Genomic DNA, 19,013 nt, shown 5'->3' with positions numbered 1-19,013 from the left:
AGTGTATCCAGAGTCCACCGCAGGCCTGGGCTTGAGGAGCCTTTTCAGGAGGCCCCCAGGCTCCTCCTCAACCACCCGGCCCGCTCCACTCTGGAATGGGCTTTCTCTCCACTTTGCAGTTTTCATTCATAGACCTTATTACAACCAAAGCTAAATGGTCATTGATGTATTCATTTGTTCAGTGACTGCAGCCTGTCGGGACTGAGTCTGTACTGTACATCCCAAAGATCAACACACAGTAAAATACGATTGTTGAGTGAATGAAATGAATGAAGTTATCATTTTCAAAATTCTTTTGACATTTTTCTCATTAACCTAGGGCAAAAATGAGTATTCCCATTTTGCCAATAAGAAATATAACCTTGGATAAGAGGGCTTTAGGTTACCAAGGGTGTGTGTGTGTTACTGTATCTGCCTTGTGCAAGTGTGTTGTGCATATGTGTATTTGTGAGTGTAATGTGTATGTGTGTTTGCGCATGTGTGTTATGTGTGCACTTTGTGTTTGTGTGCAGTATGTTGTGTGTTGAAAGTGTGCCATGCATGTGTGTTGTATGTTTAGTATGTGCCTATCGTGCATGTGTGCGCATAGGTATGAGTTACATGATTTTATGTGCGTGTGTCCACATGTATCATGAGTGTATGTGTGTATTGTGTGTGGTACATGCATATATTATGCCTGTTGTACATGTGGTATGATGTACATGAGTCCATATTTTTGCGTTGTGCTGTGTTGTTGTGCATATTTTTGCATGGTATGCATGTATTTATTGTGAGTGTGCTACATGTGCAGAATGTGAATGTGTAATTGTGTGAATGTGTGTTGCATGTTTGTCTTATAACTGTGCTATGACTGTGTGTTTGTTCATGTGCAAGTGTACTGTGTGTTATGAATGTGATATGTTCATAGTTGTTCAGTGCATGTGTGTGCAAGTGTATGGTTCATATGAGGGTGCATATGTGTGTATTGTGCAAATGTGTGCATACGTGTGTGTGTGCCCCTCCAAAGGTTGCTTCTTCTATCACCAGACCTAGACCCTCCTCCATCTAGGGTGACCAATTCGTCCCAGTTTGCCTAAGACTATCCAGCTTTAGCACTGAAATTCCCTAGGCCCGCTGGGGAAACCCCTCAGTCCTGTGCAAACCTGGAAGGCCAGTCTCTCCCCCCACCGACCTGCCACGCTCTCACATGACAGCCCCCAGCTCTGTCCGGAGGTGTGTGGCGCCCTCTGCTGGCCCCAGCCTGTCAAGGCGGCCCATGCAACTCAGGCCTTGGTGCCAAGATCTTCCTCTCCTATCCACAACTCAGGCACCAGGGCCCTTCTGGGCCCCTCCAGGATGCAGGAGGGATTCCCTGTAAAACCAGGCACCCGCCCCTCCACCCTCCCTCCAGGGTGACAGGATTCTCCTCCTCCCACCACTTCACAAACTGGCCCAAATACAACACACACAAAAAATAGTGATCTATTAAGGACCTTCTGTGTACAGGGCCTGCACTGCTGCTTTTCCTGCTAGGGCCCAGACAATGCTGGAACACCCTGGAAGCCTCCGGATATAGTGTCCCAGGTACCATCACCCAGCCCCACTCAGATATCGCACTCCAGGGTCTCTTGCAAGTCCATCCTAACGCATTCAAGCCCTGCTGTCCCCAACTGCTACACCAAAACCCCCAAACCAACCCTGACCTTTGACCATTCCCCATTGTCTAGGCCACAGGCCTTTTCTGGGCACCTTTAGGATCCTAGCCAGAGGCCACTTTGAAAAGAAGGCATCCAAGGAAGGTTACCAGTAATTCAAGATTGCCACCACCTCCACTCCCCAAAAATCAATGTGGGGGAGGTCAAAAGGGAATCTCTGGGAAGAGGTAAAATTATGGTGAACATCAATTGAGCACTTACTATGTGCCAAGGACTGTGCTAAGTGGTTTTCATTCATTTGGTCTTCATAACAACAGTATAAAGTAGATAATATCATTTCCATTTTATGGATGAGAAAACTGAGGCATAGAGAAGGGAAGGGACAGTCCCCAGGTTACCTGGCTAGGTGTATCTACCACCACGGTCATACTCTTAACCACCATGCTATGCTTTCTACGTCTGCCACATACCAGACCAGAGTTTTGGCCAAGTCGTTTGGGTTGGAAGCATTTCAAGTTTATCCATCCATAAAATGGGGAGAACATAGCCAGTCTTACAAGGAGACATGTAGGAGGCTGTCATCATAATATCTGTGGTTCTGAGCAGTTGGACGCCATCTGGGTGTCCCCATCATGGGGCAAAAGAGGAAGTGGGTGCATTCGAGGAATAATTGGCAGGAGTTAGAAGCAACAGACTCAGCACATTCAACAATAAAGGAAGACCTTAAAATACCACGCTGAGTAAAAAAGTGTAAGAAACAGAGAGAGCTATGCCTAGCACAGGGCCACTAGGAAAATGCAAAATCCATGCCCACTAACCAATCCCCACCTCACAAGAACAAATAAAGAAAGATTACACTCACTGGAATGAGTGTGCTGTGGGAAGTGGAAGATCTTGGGAGTGGGGTGGGGATAAAAGTGAATATATATATAAATATAAATATATATATATATATATATATATATATATATATATATATATATAAATGAAGTAAAGAAAAGGGCCTATGATGGACCAAAGATGAAAATAAGCCATGAACTGAGGTATAGGTTTAACTCAGCCCTTCAAACCTGCTGTTAAAACAGGGGGATGGAAGGAACAAATCTTGCCCATTTAGCCTCCTGGATTATCCACGCTTCCCATTTAGCCTCCTGGCTTATCCACAGCTTCCAAAACTCTTCCAGGTTCCAGGTCTCCTTTGATCAATCAGGCAGCCAGTCTAAGGGCAACTGATTCCCAGGATCAAATATACTCAAAAATGAGAAAGTGCTTTGTAATTTCCTGTCTAGGGCAGAGGCTCTCACACTTGAGTGCATATCAGAATATCAAGAGGATTTGTTAATATACAGGTTACTCTACAGATCAGACTCAGTAGGCCTGGAGTGGGGCCTGAGAATTTTCATTTCTGAAAAATCCCTAGGTAATGCAGACACTGCTTATCTGGGGACCACACTTTGAGAATCCCTGGTCTAAGACACACTCTCTGTACCACGCAGGTTGGCCAGAGCAGTGCTTCTCAGACCTTAACATGCATAAGAATCACCTGGCATCTTGTTAAATGCAGACTCTGATCCCATAGGTCAGAGGTGGGGCCCATGATGCTGCGTTTCCTTTTTTTTTTTTTTTTACATAGGCAGGGATCTGAACCCAGGTCCTCTGGCATGGCAGGCAAGCATTCTTGCCTGCTGAGCCACTGTGGCCCGCCCGATGCTGCATTTCTAACATGCTCCCAGATCATTCTGGCACTGCTGGCCCACAGACCATGTTTTTTAGCAACAAGAAACTAAATCATGGGTTTCCAAAATTACGTGTGCATCACGTTCCCCTATACTGCTTGTGAAAATAAATAGATTTTCAGATCCCATCACTGGAAACTCTGATTTGATAGTTCTGAGTTGGAGTCCAGTAACCCGAGTTTTTAAAAACAGATGCCAGACTGTTTGTGGATCCGTTAATATAGAATGCAAGTGGAAAGGGAGTAGAATTTTGGAAGGTTACATGTAGGAAGTAGTACCGGAGTTGGAAAATATAGAAAAGAGATAGAGAAGAACACAGTCCCTCTCATAACCCAGAGTTTTACACGTCAACATAAGTGTAGGCTCTGCTGTATCTGGCCATGTGCTGTCTGCTTGTGTCAACTCATGACTGGCATGTATGTTTTGACCCATTTATACATTCACAAATGACTGATGCTCTCCCCATTACAGCAGACAATTTGGTACAGACTATGACTAACACATAGGCAATGGAACAGTGGACCAGGGATGGGAGCCTGTACCAAATCTTCCTCTGTGGTCTTGTGCAAGTCACTCAGCCTCTCTGAGCCTCCGTTTCCTCAACTGTAAAATAGAGATGATAATAAAACCCCTGCATAGAGTGGTAGGTCAGATGAGATAGAATGCGTGATAACTTTTTTCAGAATTAAATTCTATAAAGATGTCGCCCGGATTATATTCCTGAATAAAGGGCCTAGGAGTGAGCTGGAGAAACAGAGGAAAGATGGAGCGGGCAGTTGTGGACATCATATCACTATCTTGTCTTTGACTGAAGAGTGATTTTCTACCTTTTAGGACCAATAAATCATCAATTCATTAGCTTGCCTACACATTGGGATGATCTGGAAAGCCTAACAAACTACATATGTCTGAATTACACTTCTAGGATTCTCCTTTAATTGCTCTGAGGTAAGGATGGGGCACTGAGTGTTTTAAAAGCTCCCCAGATGATTCTAATGTGCGATCAGGATTAAGAACCAGGACTGCAAGACACTAGCTTGTCCATCTGCTCTCTACAGTCAGTGGGGAGAGATAAGAAGGAATTGTCTTCTCCTTTGTGTCTCTCTCCTTACCAGGGGCCATGCTGGGGTAGGGGCAGGGAGAATCATTTTGACAGCAGTGCTTTTGTCAAGGAGAAGTTGGTGTTGCACTCCATAAGGTCCATTCAGTTCCCTGCCCCTCCACCCTTCCCTGCCTTTGTTGGAAGCTTAAAAAGAGAGGAGTCAGAGGACCAGAGGCCAATAAATCTGAGAGATGGTGGGCACTCCCCTGTGGGGGAAGGGGCATGTGAAAGGAGAGCAGGAACAGGAGTAGGCGGGGTTTGAGAGCCGAGGCTGGAACTTCACTCATTACCCAAAAAAGGGGTTAAACAATCCAGAATGGTCAGTGTGAGTGGTGATTCTGGAGACTGGCTGGCCAAGTTGTGAAGGAAACTGACAGTGCCAAGCTTCCAGGCATCGGAATCCAGTGGGGCCACAGCTAGGGTCAGTACCTGCCCTGGACTTCAGGTCTGGGTCCATCACCCCTGTATAGGGGTGTGGTGTGGACAGGACTGAGTATAATTCATCTGGGACATATGTGCTCAAGGTGAGCAGTGTGGTCACCAGAAACTTGCTGTGCTTTGGGATTAAACCAGGCTGGCCTAGGGGATTAGATTAAAGATAGTCAATCTGAAATTTTGTTTTTTAATTACTAAATACTTTTGGTATCACTTACCCCAGTGTCACTCAAAGTCCTCAGACCAGCAGCATCAGAAATGCAGAACTTCAGGTCTACTGAATTGAAATCTCTACTTTAACAAGATCCCTATGTGATAACTCATGTTAAAGTTTGAGAAACACCAATGAGGCCAAAGGTTCACAAATCTGGCTGTACAGTAGACTCATCTGGAGAGTTTTACAAATTCTTGTGCCCAGCCCCACCCCAGACCAGTTAAACCAAACTCTCTGTAGAATAATCCATAAGTAGTTCTAATGTGCATCCAGGTTAAGAACCACTAATTTAGGCCCTTTTAGGGTGAAAGGAAAAAACAGCAGAACTCAAGGAACAGAGGTACTTTGGATGACAGGGGTACTCCAAGTTTGCATAGGAAGTAAGGAACAGGGCACTGTGCAGCCAAAACTCAAGGAAGAACAGGATATAGGCAGAAAGCGGACTCGCGAAGGCACTAAGGCTCCTTGACAGTCCTTCAACAGCAGGTGTCCTGGGCACCCGCTCAAGGCCTCTGCCCTCATGGTACCTGAGACCAAAGGCATCAGCATCTCCTGGGAGCTCGTTAGAAATGTAGACAGTCAGGCCCCGCCCAGATCCGTTCAATCAGAATCTGCCTTTTGACAGGATCCCCTGGAAATTCAGATGGACGTTAACATCTCAGAAGCCCTGGGCTACCTTTTGGTTTCCATTGCTTTATCGTTGGCCTAATGCCCATTCTCTGACCTGCTAACTCCATGAGATAGAGGATCTGGAAGGTTCCCCTGACCACTCACCAGGGAAGACTCTTCCTGGCTGGCCGAACTATGGGGCCAGGATGCTTCATAGACCTCTGGTCAGTCCTCATACTGGCGACTCCCAGTCTCTACTCCAGAGCTGGAGCGACAGGCTCAGAATAAGGCCAAGGATACCTTAGAGCCTCTCGGAAGGGGCCAAGGGATTTCAGAGAACCCCCACCAAGAGAAGGTGATTGCATGACACACTAGCCTGTCCCCTTTGCTGAGAACAGGCTGACAGCATCAGCTTCAGTGTCAGGTACCAGCCCCTTCCTCATGTCCTTCTCGTTCTGCAAGCTCTTTGCCCATTCCTCTGAGAAGTCATCTCCAGTTTGCGTTCCAGCCCTACTATCCCCAGGTCAGGCTAAGAAGCTTCTGTTCCCAACATGAGACTCGTCAATTACAGGCAAGATGGGCTAAGCATTGGGATTTTCTCAAAATGTAGGAATTTTATTGTATTATTCTCTTGTTTAAACTGATAGCTGGTCCATATGCTCCTTGAGGGAAGAAGCTGAGCAAGACCTGGCCCCAACCCCATAGAACTTCTGGTGTGCAGTGGGGGATGTAGCTAGGCAACTAGCCCTTATGTCGGTGGGATCCAGGTTGAGATGTGGAAGTCTGCTTGAGTGGGGATCCTCTGCCGATTTGGTAGGGGGTGGCAGTGCATAAGCCCAGACACAGCTTTAGAAAACACAGCAGAAACCTTTCTGCTCTGGCCAGGTGAGGGACAGGTAAGAGTGTGGTGCCATGGCTGGGCCATCTGGTGCAACACAGTGACTCATTCTCTTCAGTATCATCATCCACACATATTTTCCAAGCTCCTAGGGGATCCCAGAGCTGCATAAAGAGAGGGCATGCATCTGAGTGCATACACAAGAACCCAGGCTCCTCCGATATTGGAGTGTGGTGACATACAGCTAACATTTATTGAATGCCACCATAGGTCAGCATATCCCTTTTAATCCCTGGAGGGAGGGCTCAGCACCCCAGTTAGCAGATTAAGGTATGTAAATAGCAGAGCCAGATTCAACCCAGGTTGATCTGATTCCAAAGTCCCTGGTCTTTACTCTCTCCCTGCTGCCACTCAGCAGATGGACAAATAAAGTTGCGGGGTGGGCTTTTGGACACGTGTGTGGTTCTATCTAATCCTAAGCATACAAACTGAGATAGCAAAATAGTCACCAGATATTCATGCTGGGGAATGTACTTTAGGGATGAAGGACAAAGAAATTAGCCCTATTATTTAACTAATAAAAGCAAGCATTTCTTCGTGGATCCTCTCCATGAGTACCTAGTCACATTTGAATACTGCTTAACTATTTCCAAAATCTTTTCAATGCAATGCCTCATTGATTCCCTCATCAATGCTTTGGCATGCATGGGTAGAGCAGACTAGTTTACATGCCCACTGCAACTGAAAGAATCTGAGGCTCAGAGAGTTTACGTGACTTGCCCAAGTTCCCTTGCTTGGATTATTTATATTTTGCTCATTAGTTTGCTTGCCTATTTACCTTATTAGATTTGAAGTAGATTATAAGAAGATACATCATAAAATAGAAAGTTGCTATTAATACAATTTTTGGGTCAGGTTTAGGGGAAATAGACGTTAGAACATCTTTCCTTCAGTTCCTGTTCAGGCTGAGCTCCTTTCCTCTCTGGGCTGTAGCACAAGTTGCAACATCTGCCAGGAACCCGGTTCCCCACCCACAGCCTCTCACTTGGCTCTCAGCTCTCTGCTTTGATCTCACTTCTCCATTTCCTCAATGTTTCCTGTGAGCACTTATTACAGTCTTGAATAATTATTTGGCTATGGATCTAATAGGACATAAACTCCACGATGTCAGGACTATCTTAGTTTCGGTTCTCGCCACAGCAGACCCTGAGACAAGGGTTTATTCTGCATTTGATCCCAGGAAAGCATGAGTAGGGGATGGGGAAAGTGAAGCAGAGAATGGAAGGCAGCCAATGAAGGGTGTTTTTCAAGACAGATACCTCTGAGCACTCCCAGAGCTCAATCCTGCTGGGGAGCCCTGGGAGACAGTGTAGGACGCGCATCCCAACTTGTCTCCTTCTTTGCCTGCAGGGTCGAGTGTGCTGGGTATTAATCTACCAGCTCTTTTTGGCCATTGGATGAGGGCAGTCGCTGGGGTGGGGATGGGGATTAATTCTCCTGCTCTTCAGGGTCTGTTGGTGCTTGGGGAGAGCACCTGTGACTATTGGAGAAAGCACTCAAATGATCAGAAGTTAGCTGTCCCATATTGCAATGATAAGGCCCAAGGAGACATTGGCAGGGATGCCACAAGGATCATATCTATTTAATTAATCTTTGAGTCCTGACACATAGCAGGTGGTCAAAAAATATTTGTTAAATGACTGGATGGAAAGATGGAAGGTCAATATCAAAGACAAAACTAGAATGAATGTATGTACTCCATATGGCCTCACTATGACTATATACTCTGTTCCCTTACTCTGAGCTTCCAAGCAGCCAAACTGAAAAAGGAAACACATTAGGTGCAATGATTTTAATGTTCATGAAAAGAAAGCATAACAGTTCCTCACAGAAATAAACATTTATCATGGCACTTATAACTGAAAGGAATTTCCCTTCATAGCTTCATTGGGGGAATAGAAAGTGCAGAGGAGACACCACTCTCAACCGGTTCCCTCTATAAATACAAACAGTTTCATGACACTGATTCTTATACTGACCTCTGATGAAAGCTGAGAGTATGTGCCAAGTATGACTCCAAATAAACAAATTTTTAAGTCATTCAAAACAATGGGGTCCAAGTAAATTACAATGCAGCCCAAGTAAATTGTTTTCTGAAGGCTTTAATGAATCAAGGTAGTCAGTCCAGTGCATGTCAATGAAAGCATGGCTTACATGTTCTTCAAATAACCATCCATCGTTGTCACTTTGATCTGAAAACTGGGAGCCAAGCCTTATGACTCTAAAATTAAGGCATTTAGCTAGCACTTTATCCCAATATGGCAATATACATATATATTGCTTAAGAGCACTGGGTTTGGAGTCAGACTGGCAGTCAGCTATTTGCTGTGTGGGATTAAGCAAGGCACTTAAGCTTTCTGGACTCATTTCCTCTTCTTTAAAATGGGGATATGACTTTATTATTTAGCGCTTTATGACAAACCACCTGAAAATATAGTGGCTTAAAAGTAAAAAGATAAATTGGACTTCAACAAAATTAAGAACATTTGTGCCTGAAAGGACAGCATCAAGAAAGTAAAAACACATCCCATGGAATGGGGGAAATATTTGCACATAATATATCTAAAAAGGGACTTATATCCAGAATATATCCAGAACTTTTATAACCCAATAATGAGAAGTCAAATAACCCAATCTAAAATGTCAAAGGATTTGAATAGATATTTCTCAAAAAAAGATATGCAAATAGTCAATTTGCATACATGAAAAGATGCTCAATATCATTAGGCATTAGGGAAATGCAAATCAAAACCATAGTGAACTACCATTCCATGCCCACAAAGATAGCTAAAGTAAAATAACATGCAAAAATAAGTGCTGGTGAGGATGTGGAGAAATTGGCAATGATGAATATTAATAAGATGCCCAAAACATTACAGAGTCCACTCTAAATTCCTCATTCTCACTTGGCAAGAACAGATCAGTGACTCGAAGTTGGAAGGGTCTTTGGACAACTTGTAGTGAACCCCTTATTTACCGGATAAAAGAACAGACCCAGAAAAGAGAGGTGACAGACTTGCCCAAGGTCCCTAATTGCCTCTTACTCAAGAGGGGATTCAAAGGTCTGAGCATGCAGATGACCTTCTTCCAGGGCACACAGTGCATTTCCTTGGACACCCAGTCTCACACTCGTCCCTCCAGACCACTATCTTGGCTCAGGCTGTAAAACACAGTGCTGGCTCCACTCGCAAGGCAAGTCTTACAGGAGAAAAGCAGCACAGGGGCAAAGTGTTGCCTGCCGATAAAGGAGGAGGGCCCAGCCCATGGCGGCAGGGACAAATTTGCCTGACTCATCACAAAATGGCCACCCACGGGCCAAGGAGGGTTTTTTTTTAATTGGATTAGTGGCCAACACTTAAATATCAGGAAATTTCACATCATTCAGTTTCTAGCTCCATACTGAAAATTAGTAAGATCTAGCAAAGGTGGGCTGACTGCTTCTCCCAGCAAAGCCAGCTGCTCCTTCCAGGTAAGCAAGTGGTCTCTGGTTCCCTGCAATCCCGCAGCCCCCGTTCATTCATGGTCCCCTGGCTGACTGAAGGCTCCCTCCAGAGGGGCGAGAGTACCAAGGAGAGGCTGACCTAGAGGAACTTTAGGGTTCATTTTTCTTTCTGGGCATTTTTTTTTTCAGTTAAAGAAATTATAGGTCTACAGAAAAATAATGCAAAAAATACAGAGTTCCAATATACCCCCTCCCCTTTATTAATACTTTGCATTAGTGTGATACTTTTGTTGCAATGGATGATAGAATATTACCATAATTTACTACTGACTATAGTCCATACTTACATTAGGGTTCACTGTGCTGTACAGTCCTATGGCTTTTAAAAATTTTTTGTTCTAGCAACATATATACACAGCCTAAAATTTCCCCTTTTAATCACATTCAAACATACAATTCAGTGGTTTTAATGACATTCACAATGCTGTGCTACCATCACCACCATCCATTTTCAAAACTTCTTCATTGCCCAAACAGAAATTCTGTGCCAATCAAGCATTAACTCCCCATTCTCTGCTGCAGCCAGGCCCCTGGTACCATGTATTTTAGTTTCTGACTCTATGAATTTTCTTATTCTAATTTTTTTCATATCAATGAAGTTATGCAACATTTGTCCTTTTGTGACTGGCTTATTGCACCCAACACAATGTCTTCAAGCTTCATTAAGACTCACTTTTTAAAGATCCTTTTTGGATGGACCTTGGAGTTTTTTGTTTTGTTTTGTTTTGTTTTTTTAAGGTTTCTAGTGAATCGCTGCTCAAACTTTCAACCTAGTTCTGATCTACTCAACTCTTACTTCCCAACCCCCAAAGCTCTATAAGGGTTGGAAAAATGGGCAGGCAGAAAAGATGCATAAATTGTGACTCAACACCTCCATCTCTGTCCTCTCCTTCCACCTTTCACCTTGTCTCTTCTCTCCCCTTTGAGATCCATCATCATCCTCATAACGTCAGGGACCCGGAGTTCCCAGACATAGGTGAGCAGAGCCACACAGGCTAGACCTTTTAAAATTCTTATACAAGAGTCTTCCAAATTCCACACAATTGCATTGGCTAAGGGGTTAGTAAATACTTACCACCACAGGTCTTATCCTCCTGCACTTTAACAAAGCAAAATGGAAGCCATCAGTTACCTGGGGAACCAGAAATGGGAGGCCTTTGCTTGCACTGGCTCCTGAATGGGGGGCCCAGGGAGGCTGGGTCCATCAGGGAATCTGTATGAACCCCAGTCACACACATGGCTTTCTTTGCCTTGGATCTGCTACATTGCCCAACTCCAAGAGGCGCCATCACACGATGTTCTGTAAGCATGGTTCCTGCTGGAATTGGGCAATGCAGCAGCCCCAGTGGTGGGGGTGAGGATGAACGAGATAAAGCATGGGAAAATTCTACAAAGAGCAGGGACTATTATTTCTCAAACACCTGACCTCTCTGCTGTGTTGAAGGATGTTCTCAGAGACATCCTTAGGTAACACCAGAAGCCAGCAGCATACATTAACCTGAGCAACTTCTGTTTATTGAAAATTTGCCACCGTCAGAACACATAACACATCTCCTTGTTCTTCTTCTTTTTCTGTTTTTTTTGTATGCTATATGGTGGGGCTCACATTTCATTATTTTACTATGTGAGTATCCTGTTATTGCAGCACCATTTGTTGAATTTTTGTTTGTTTGTTTTGTTTTTGGGAAAGTGCATGGACTGGGAATCAAACCTGGGTCTCCCACATGGCAGGTGAGAATTCTACCACTGAGCTACCCTTGCAACCCCCACGTCTCCTTCTTATGTACTCTTTACATAGCCCTTCAAGTAATACTACTCATTAAACCCACTTTATAGATGAAGAACTTGAGGCCTCGAGTGCTATCCAGGTACATGGGAGACTTGCAACAAATAATAACTAACATTTATTTAGCTCTAACTATGAGCAAGGCTAAGTGTATGTCTTAGCTCATTTGATCCTTTCAATGACTGCATTTTACAGGTGAGGAAAGTGGGGTAAGGAAATTGAAGGCTCAGAGAGGAATTGGGAGAACTGAAAGTATTGTGAGTTACAATTTTTACTGAGGACGTTACCAGGTCTGTGGATTTGGAAATTGTTAAGAGGAAGAATGATGATCAGTTTATGTTGACTGCCCGAGTCACATAAGGGCAGATTTGGATTTGCACCAAATGCCAAAGTTGGGCTCTGAGCCAGCTGGCATTCAGCCTCCTCCTAGTATGCCTTGAGCCAGCATAGTTTCCTGAGCAAGTTGGATAAAGTTGCAACTTGGCTGTTCTCAGGCCATCCGCCTGTCATCCCCTCCCACCCTGTGCTGCTCCATGCTGCCCATAGGATGACAAAACCCAACCCTGGGTTGATGGCCCGGGACCCCCAGGAGCCTGTGAATACTTTTAGTAGTCCTTTGTTCCACTGGTGTCTGGGACTACAAAGCCTGGACCATCCACAGGGCACCTCTCTAGGTTACTCTGCCCACCAGACACAAAATAATAAATCCCTGACTCCTCTTAAAAACTTCTAGAAGGCCCTGAGATGCAGGCACGCCTTGCCCAACTATTGTTTATAATATCCAGCTCTGCACTGCAGGGCGGCAATGAGGGTGGCAGGACTTCTCACACTCACAGGCTAGGTGCACTCGTGCTGGTCCTGCCCTGAAGCACCAGGGCACTTGGATGACTAGTTTCAGCTGTCATCTCCCAACAGTTTCACAGTTGCCTGGAGAGGGGCCTTGTGTGAGCCTCTTTCCCCTGGGAGAGGGTCAAGGGTCCTTTCTGAGCTGATGCCAGAAGATCTTCTCCCACAGCTTGAGAAACACTCTGCTTAGCTTTCTAGTAGCCTCCAAGAACCCATGTGGCCCTCAAAAGTCCTTAGCAGCCTTTACATTTATCCCACTCACACCCCATCCACCAATTCACCATCCTCTTGTACCGTGAGGACAGAGCAAGATATTTCTGTGCACGAACCTCAAAATATCCCGGAGCACATCAGCTGGAGGCAGAGTCTGTGAAGTTCCCTTTGAAATGCCTGCTCCCTGGTCTTCCCTCCTACTCCAAGGGCCTCCAAAGAATCATGAACACAGAGAATTTTACGGCTGGAAAAGCCTTAGGGAGACATCTTCTAAGGCTACCCTTCATTTTTAAAATTATAATAAAGCAAACATGTATACAGGGTTTGCTCAGTACCAGGCACTGTTTACTCCTCGCAGCAGCCCTATGAAGTGGGTGCTGTGTTACCATGTTCACCTCGCTGACCAGGGAACCAAACTTGAAGGTGGTTCAGTAGAAGTATCATACTGTACTGCACAGTGGTTATTGAGAGACAGGTACCTCTACAAGGATGATGGCAAATACAATGCACGTGCTAATTGCACTGTCTCTTTCGAAAATGACTATAAAATAGTTACTGATTGTCGGGAGCCTGTTATTATTGGTTGATTCTCACAACAGTTCAAAGGGTAAATATTACTAACCCTTATTTTTCAGTAGAGGACACTGAAATACTGATTCAAGGAAACTTATGAAGATTCAAATCTAAAGGCTTCTGATTCCAAAGGCTAAGTTCATTTGACACCTTACTACAAGGACACACACATGCGTGTGCACACATCACACACTTGTGTTCATGTGTTCTCTGCATTTGGGGGGAGGGGGGTCGGCACATGGGCTGGTGCACTGCCCTGAGATGACCAACTTAGCCCCTTTAAAATTGCCCCAATAAAGCTCCCCTTTAAGAATTCTTCCAAACCCAAGTCTCTCTGTCCCCACATTCCCTTCTTATCTGAGTTGGAAAGCAGCCTGGCTCCCAGCAATTTGCCAGAATAATATTTCAGATTTCTTTCTGCACCTACTGAATTGGTTGAGGCAAGTTTTCTATTCATAGCCACCCAGCAGCCCCAATTCTAGGGCCCCTGGATTTGCCTACCCTTCACCTTGAGAGTTTTCAGCCTCGGTTAAGCCAGGCAGAGGTCAGTACGGCAAAGGTTGACCCATTTCAGATGGTGTTTCCCTCAGCTTTACGCCACGCCAGGGAGTCACTGCCAGCTCGTCTGTGGCTCCCTGTGGCTGCACAGAGATGCCTTCCTTTGGGTGTTGGGGATTTGGGGACCTCGTCACGACTCCTATTCAAGTGCAAGTCTTCTCTGAGGGGGGCTGAGCTTTAGCAGCTACAACCCTTTCGAAACACGTCATAGGAAAATGCTTTTTGTGAACAAGGATGCCATTCTGTGTATCAGGTTATTATAATTTGTTCAACTGCAGACCCATTCAGAACTCCCAGCAGACCCCAAGCAAATAATAAGCATCCTTTTCACCCGAAGCAGAGGGAGTGAACCCCAGATAGGCTCCTGGCAGAGGTAGGGAGTATGCACCCCATATTCATCCAACCACAAACCAGCAGAGTGCAGAGGGAAGGGCTCTAAAGGCAAAAAATCCAGCTCTGAGCCTGGTTCCTCATCTGTAAATGGGAATAATATAGCCCAGCCCATAGACTTATGATAGGATGAACATTTAGTAATGTGTGTGAAGGGCCCAACACAGTGTCTGGCATGTGGTTGGCACTCATAAATGTTCAGTCCTTGTTCCTTTTTCAATAATAACAATAATAATATAATGATCTGATATTTATTATGTGCCAGGTGCTATACTAGGTTGTAGGAATACAAAACTAAATAAAAGAGATCCCTGCTCTAAAAAAAGATGATAATTAGGGTCCATAGTGCACTGACTATGTACATCAGCCTCTTGGGAAGTTGGAAATACTTCATTCGTACCCATTTTACAGATGAGGACACACATCTGCTGGGAATGGTGACAGCCCCTCTCGATTGCAATGAGAAGGGCATGGATTAAGCATTGTAAAGGAGTCCTTGGCACCCGAAGGTTTGGGAGATACTAGATGCACTACTGGGGGATAGGGTGGGGTCTCTCCTTAAGTGGAAATTTGAAGAAAACCCAGGGAGAGCTGTTGAGCTGGAAAGAGAGCAATATGGCTGGCCTTCTCTTTCTCACGGCTCCCTGGTTCTCTCGTGCAGGTGTGTGCAGCAGCACCCCAGGGACAGCTTGCCCACAGCCAGTGTCATCCTCTGTTTCCACGACGAGGCCTGGTCCACCCTGCTGAGAACGGTGCACAGCATCCTCGACACAGCGCCCAGAGCCTTCCTGAAGGAGATCATCCTCGTGGATGACCTCAGCCAGCGAGGTAGCGGGGGGCTTCCTTCAGGTCCTCCCTCCCAGGTGGGCCTGGACCTTGGGGGATCCCCATGCAAAAGACTAGGGTTTGGAACCTGTTTCAGGCCAGCTTCCTCAGAAGCAGACCCCAAGGAGGATTCATGTGCAAGTAATTTCTTAACGAAGAGCCCCCCGAGGGAACCATAAGGAAGCTGGGGATGCAGGACAGAGATAGGGAAGAAGCTAAGAAAAGGCAAAATTCCAGGGAAGGGTCACTTCAGCCTCATCCCATGGGAGATCTGCCACCCCGGCCTCAGCCTCACCCAGTCCAATAAGCCCTTCCCAAGACATTTTCAGAGCCACAGAGGATGGCCATTTTGCAAGTGCTTGCTACATCCTAGACACGGAATGAAGTCCCTTAGGTGCATTAGTCATTAAATCATCATTTACCCCGCCCAACTCACTTTCTAGATGAGGAAGCCAAGGCCCTGAGAGGAGAACTAACCAGAACAAAGTCATGCCTAGAGCGGGCTCAGAGCTCAGCCTTGCAGAATCAGACTTGAATGCGTCCACCAATAGGAAACCAAGTCCTGTGGACAGCCCATTCCATTGCCGGGTCCCTACAAGAAGATGGGGACATAGAAGCCCCCTGCCTAGTCTTCTAGGCCAGTGGTTCTCAAAGTTGAGTGTGCATCAGAATCATCTGGAGGGCTTATTGCTGGGTACCACCCACAAAGTTTCTAATTCAATAGGTCTGGGGCAGGGCCAGAGCTACTGCATTTCTAAGAAGTTTCCAGATAAACTGCTGCTGCTCTGGGGACCACATTTGGAGAACCACGGCTCTAGCCTTTGACCCAGGGCTGAGGCCGACATTTCTGCCTCCCCTGAATGATCTACCCAAATCCTCCCTGGTGCTGTGGGAAGATTTGACTGCTTGAGAGGGAAGCCGAGCATTTGCTGAAACTTGTAAGGCACTTTTTGAAGGGGCATGACAAAGTATGGGATAGAGATACCAGTTTTGTTTGTTTGTTTGTTTGGCATGGGCAAGCTCTGGGAAACCAGTTGCTTTTATTGGTTATTGTAAGGTCGTCATGTCGGGAATTCGCTCTGGCTAGGCTCTGGGAGTGTGTGAGAACATTGGGGCACATCTGGGCAGCCGCATGAAGCTCAGAAGGTGGTTTCCCAGGGAGTCAGATGGGGGCAGTCAAATGAGGCTGCCTGAACTTTCCCAACCTCCCTAGAAATCCAGCTACGAAAGAGACCAGGCTATGTGTTTCCACAGTCAAGACCCCCTATCTGGGCTGGAAAAATGGGGAAAAGTCTTACCTTTTGGCTCTGTTCTGTTCAACACACATGTATTGAGAGCCTACTGTGTCTCAGGCCCTGCGATCGACATTGGAGCAGCAGAGATGCATAAGGCCCAATCTCTGCCCTTGTGGAGCTCTTGGTGGGGGTGGGGGCTCCCCACTTCCATGACACCGTGGAGGTCACTGATCTTCTGTGAAGACATGATTCCTGCCATTGCTACTGGCTTGTTCCTCTGAGAGATATAGATGGTACAGGTAGATATAGATATGGCTATAGATGTGGATATGGATATGGATTTGTGTGTATTCAAATCTTTCTTATCTCAAACACAAAGCCTAAGAAGCCTCTCTCATCTCTTCCATCACCTTCTCCTTTAGGCTCTTTCTGTCCCCTCCCCCACAGAGTCATCCTTTCTAAAAGAGTACCTAGAGTCTTGGCCTCAGTCTTTCACCTCCCACTTCCTCACCTCCCATTTCTACCACCTCAGTGAGACTTCTTTGGACAGCATCATTCCTGGCCTACCAGCTGCCAATTTTAACGGGCCCTTCTAGCTTTATCTTTCTTGACTTCTGTCTGAGGTCAGGCTCCCTCAAAGCAGAGCCCAAGACAGAGATTCTTGTGTGTGTGATCCGTTGTAGATTTACTCTCTGCGGAAACCTGTAAAGGATTGGGGTTAAAGGAGATACACAGGAAGGAAATGAACAATGACGTGATTTCAGGTGAAGTCCAGCCTCAGCCCAATCTCATGGGGAGCTCTGGAGTACAAACTGCACTGGAGAATTTGTCTTTCCTTGAGGCAAGGGAGCAGGTGTTTGTCCCCAACAGCCTGTCATTGACTCGGGGCAGCTGGGGCTAGCGGCCAGAGACAGTAAACTGCATAACTCCCTGCAAGTTCAAGAGAGACAGTTGCAGTGACCCAAGGACAGGTGTCCAGGGAAGGGTGCATTTAGCAGGGCAGCCGCAGCAGCTATATTGTGCAAACCAAGCCAGTAAAAGGAATCCCAGGGCATCTGGGTAGGGCACCAACAGTATTTACTGCAGTCTTGCTGCTGCATTTCGAGAATGCTAGCAAGTTCTTGAAAGTCTCTCCTCTCTGGGTTTTATGTCATCATCCCTCCTGGTTCTTACTGGAAACAATCCTGACCCACCCGACCCTGGAAGCGTCTTCTCTTTGAGAAGCAACTACATTCTAATAATGCAACTACAACCTAATAATAATAATGTAATAATACATTCTAATAATAATCCCTGTGCTCACAGGGGCTTCTAAGAGGTAATTGCTAACAACTATCATGGAGAGAGTCATCATGATCTTATTAGCTATGCTGTCTGTTGACCCCACTGACCACAGCCCTGTTGATTCCAGGACAACTGAAGTCTGCTCTCAGCGAATACGTGGCCAGGCTGCAGGGTGTGAAGTTGCTTAGGAGCAACAAGAGACTGGGTGCCATTCAGTGCCGGACGCTGGGGGCCACCAGGGCCACGGGGGACGTGTTGGTCTTCATGGATTCCCACTGCGAGTGCCACCCGGGCTGGCTGGAGCCGCTCCTCAGCAGGATAGCTGGTGACAGGTAAACTCAGAGCCTGGGATCTGCGGAGCGCCAGGCGGGATCCCCAGTCTCAGCCATGCACGGAATATCTGCCCCCACCGTCTGAACAAGTGCCTGAGTTTCCGCCATCAGAGATAGTGGGACTCCTTTGGAGTTTTCAGATGTTTGGGCCCTTTAAGAAACATAGGGAGTGCAGTTAGGAAGGGAGAGTGGAGGTCTTCTAATCCATCTACCTTGTTTCATACATAAAGAAACAGAGACCCAGAGAACAGCGTCTATTAAGATATGAATTCCCCTGGAAAGTGTAGCATCTCACTATGGCTGTCACCTTTGATGAGAAACCAGCAACTTTAATCAAAATTGTAATATTAACTGAGAAAAATCTCTAAACTTCTCTAGGCCATAGATTAGTCATCCATAAGGAGGAATCATTCGACCTTGTAGTGACTGAAGTTCCATTAAGAGCTAACTTTGAATCTGGTTTATATTTGGGGTCTCTAATTTTCTAACTAAGGCCAGCCTTCCTACATGTTGGGAATCTAGAGAGGGTTGCATTACACATCTTAAGCCCAAACATCTTAAAAGTCTTCTTTGACTATTTCTCTGTTCTCCCCACAGTTTTTCTGTCATTCTTTTCTCCCATTTCCTTACTCAACTCAAAGAGTTCTTAGCTATTTGTCAACCGTTTCCTTCATTCTGAATATCTCACTCAAAAAAAAAAAAAAACCAGCACCTGGTGGCTGGCCTACGTTGTACCACCTCAGGCATAGCTCTTGGGGCTAACGTAGGCCTGTCACACAGTAGGAGCTCAAGAAATAATTGATTTTGATGGTGCCCAGAGATAGGGCTGATGCTAGAACCA

General features: G+C 45.8%; 1 protein-coding gene across 1 annotated transcript in view; it reads left to right on the top strand.

The window, feature by feature from the left end:
• Nucleotides 1-19,013, top strand: part of GALNT15 (polypeptide N-acetylgalactosaminyltransferase 15) — a 49,862-nt gene that overhangs the window by 2,635 nt on the left and 28,214 nt on the right. Inside the window, exons 2-3 of the mRNA XM_077130053.1 lie at nucleotides 15,158-15,324; nucleotides 17,968-18,172. Coding sequence (XP_076986168.1) covers nucleotides 15,158-15,324; nucleotides 17,968-18,172 — 372 coding nt within the window. The remainder of the gene's footprint in view (nucleotides 1-15,157; nucleotides 15,325-17,967; nucleotides 18,173-19,013) is intronic.

This window comes from Tamandua tetradactyla, chromosome 15, assembly GCF_023851605.1.
Source record: "Tamandua tetradactyla isolate mTamTet1 chromosome 15, mTamTet1.pri, whole genome shotgun sequence".
NCBI lineage: Eukaryota > Metazoa > Chordata > Mammalia > Pilosa > Myrmecophagidae > Tamandua > Tamandua tetradactyla.
This window is presented reverse-complemented; position numbering and strand designations above follow the sequence as displayed.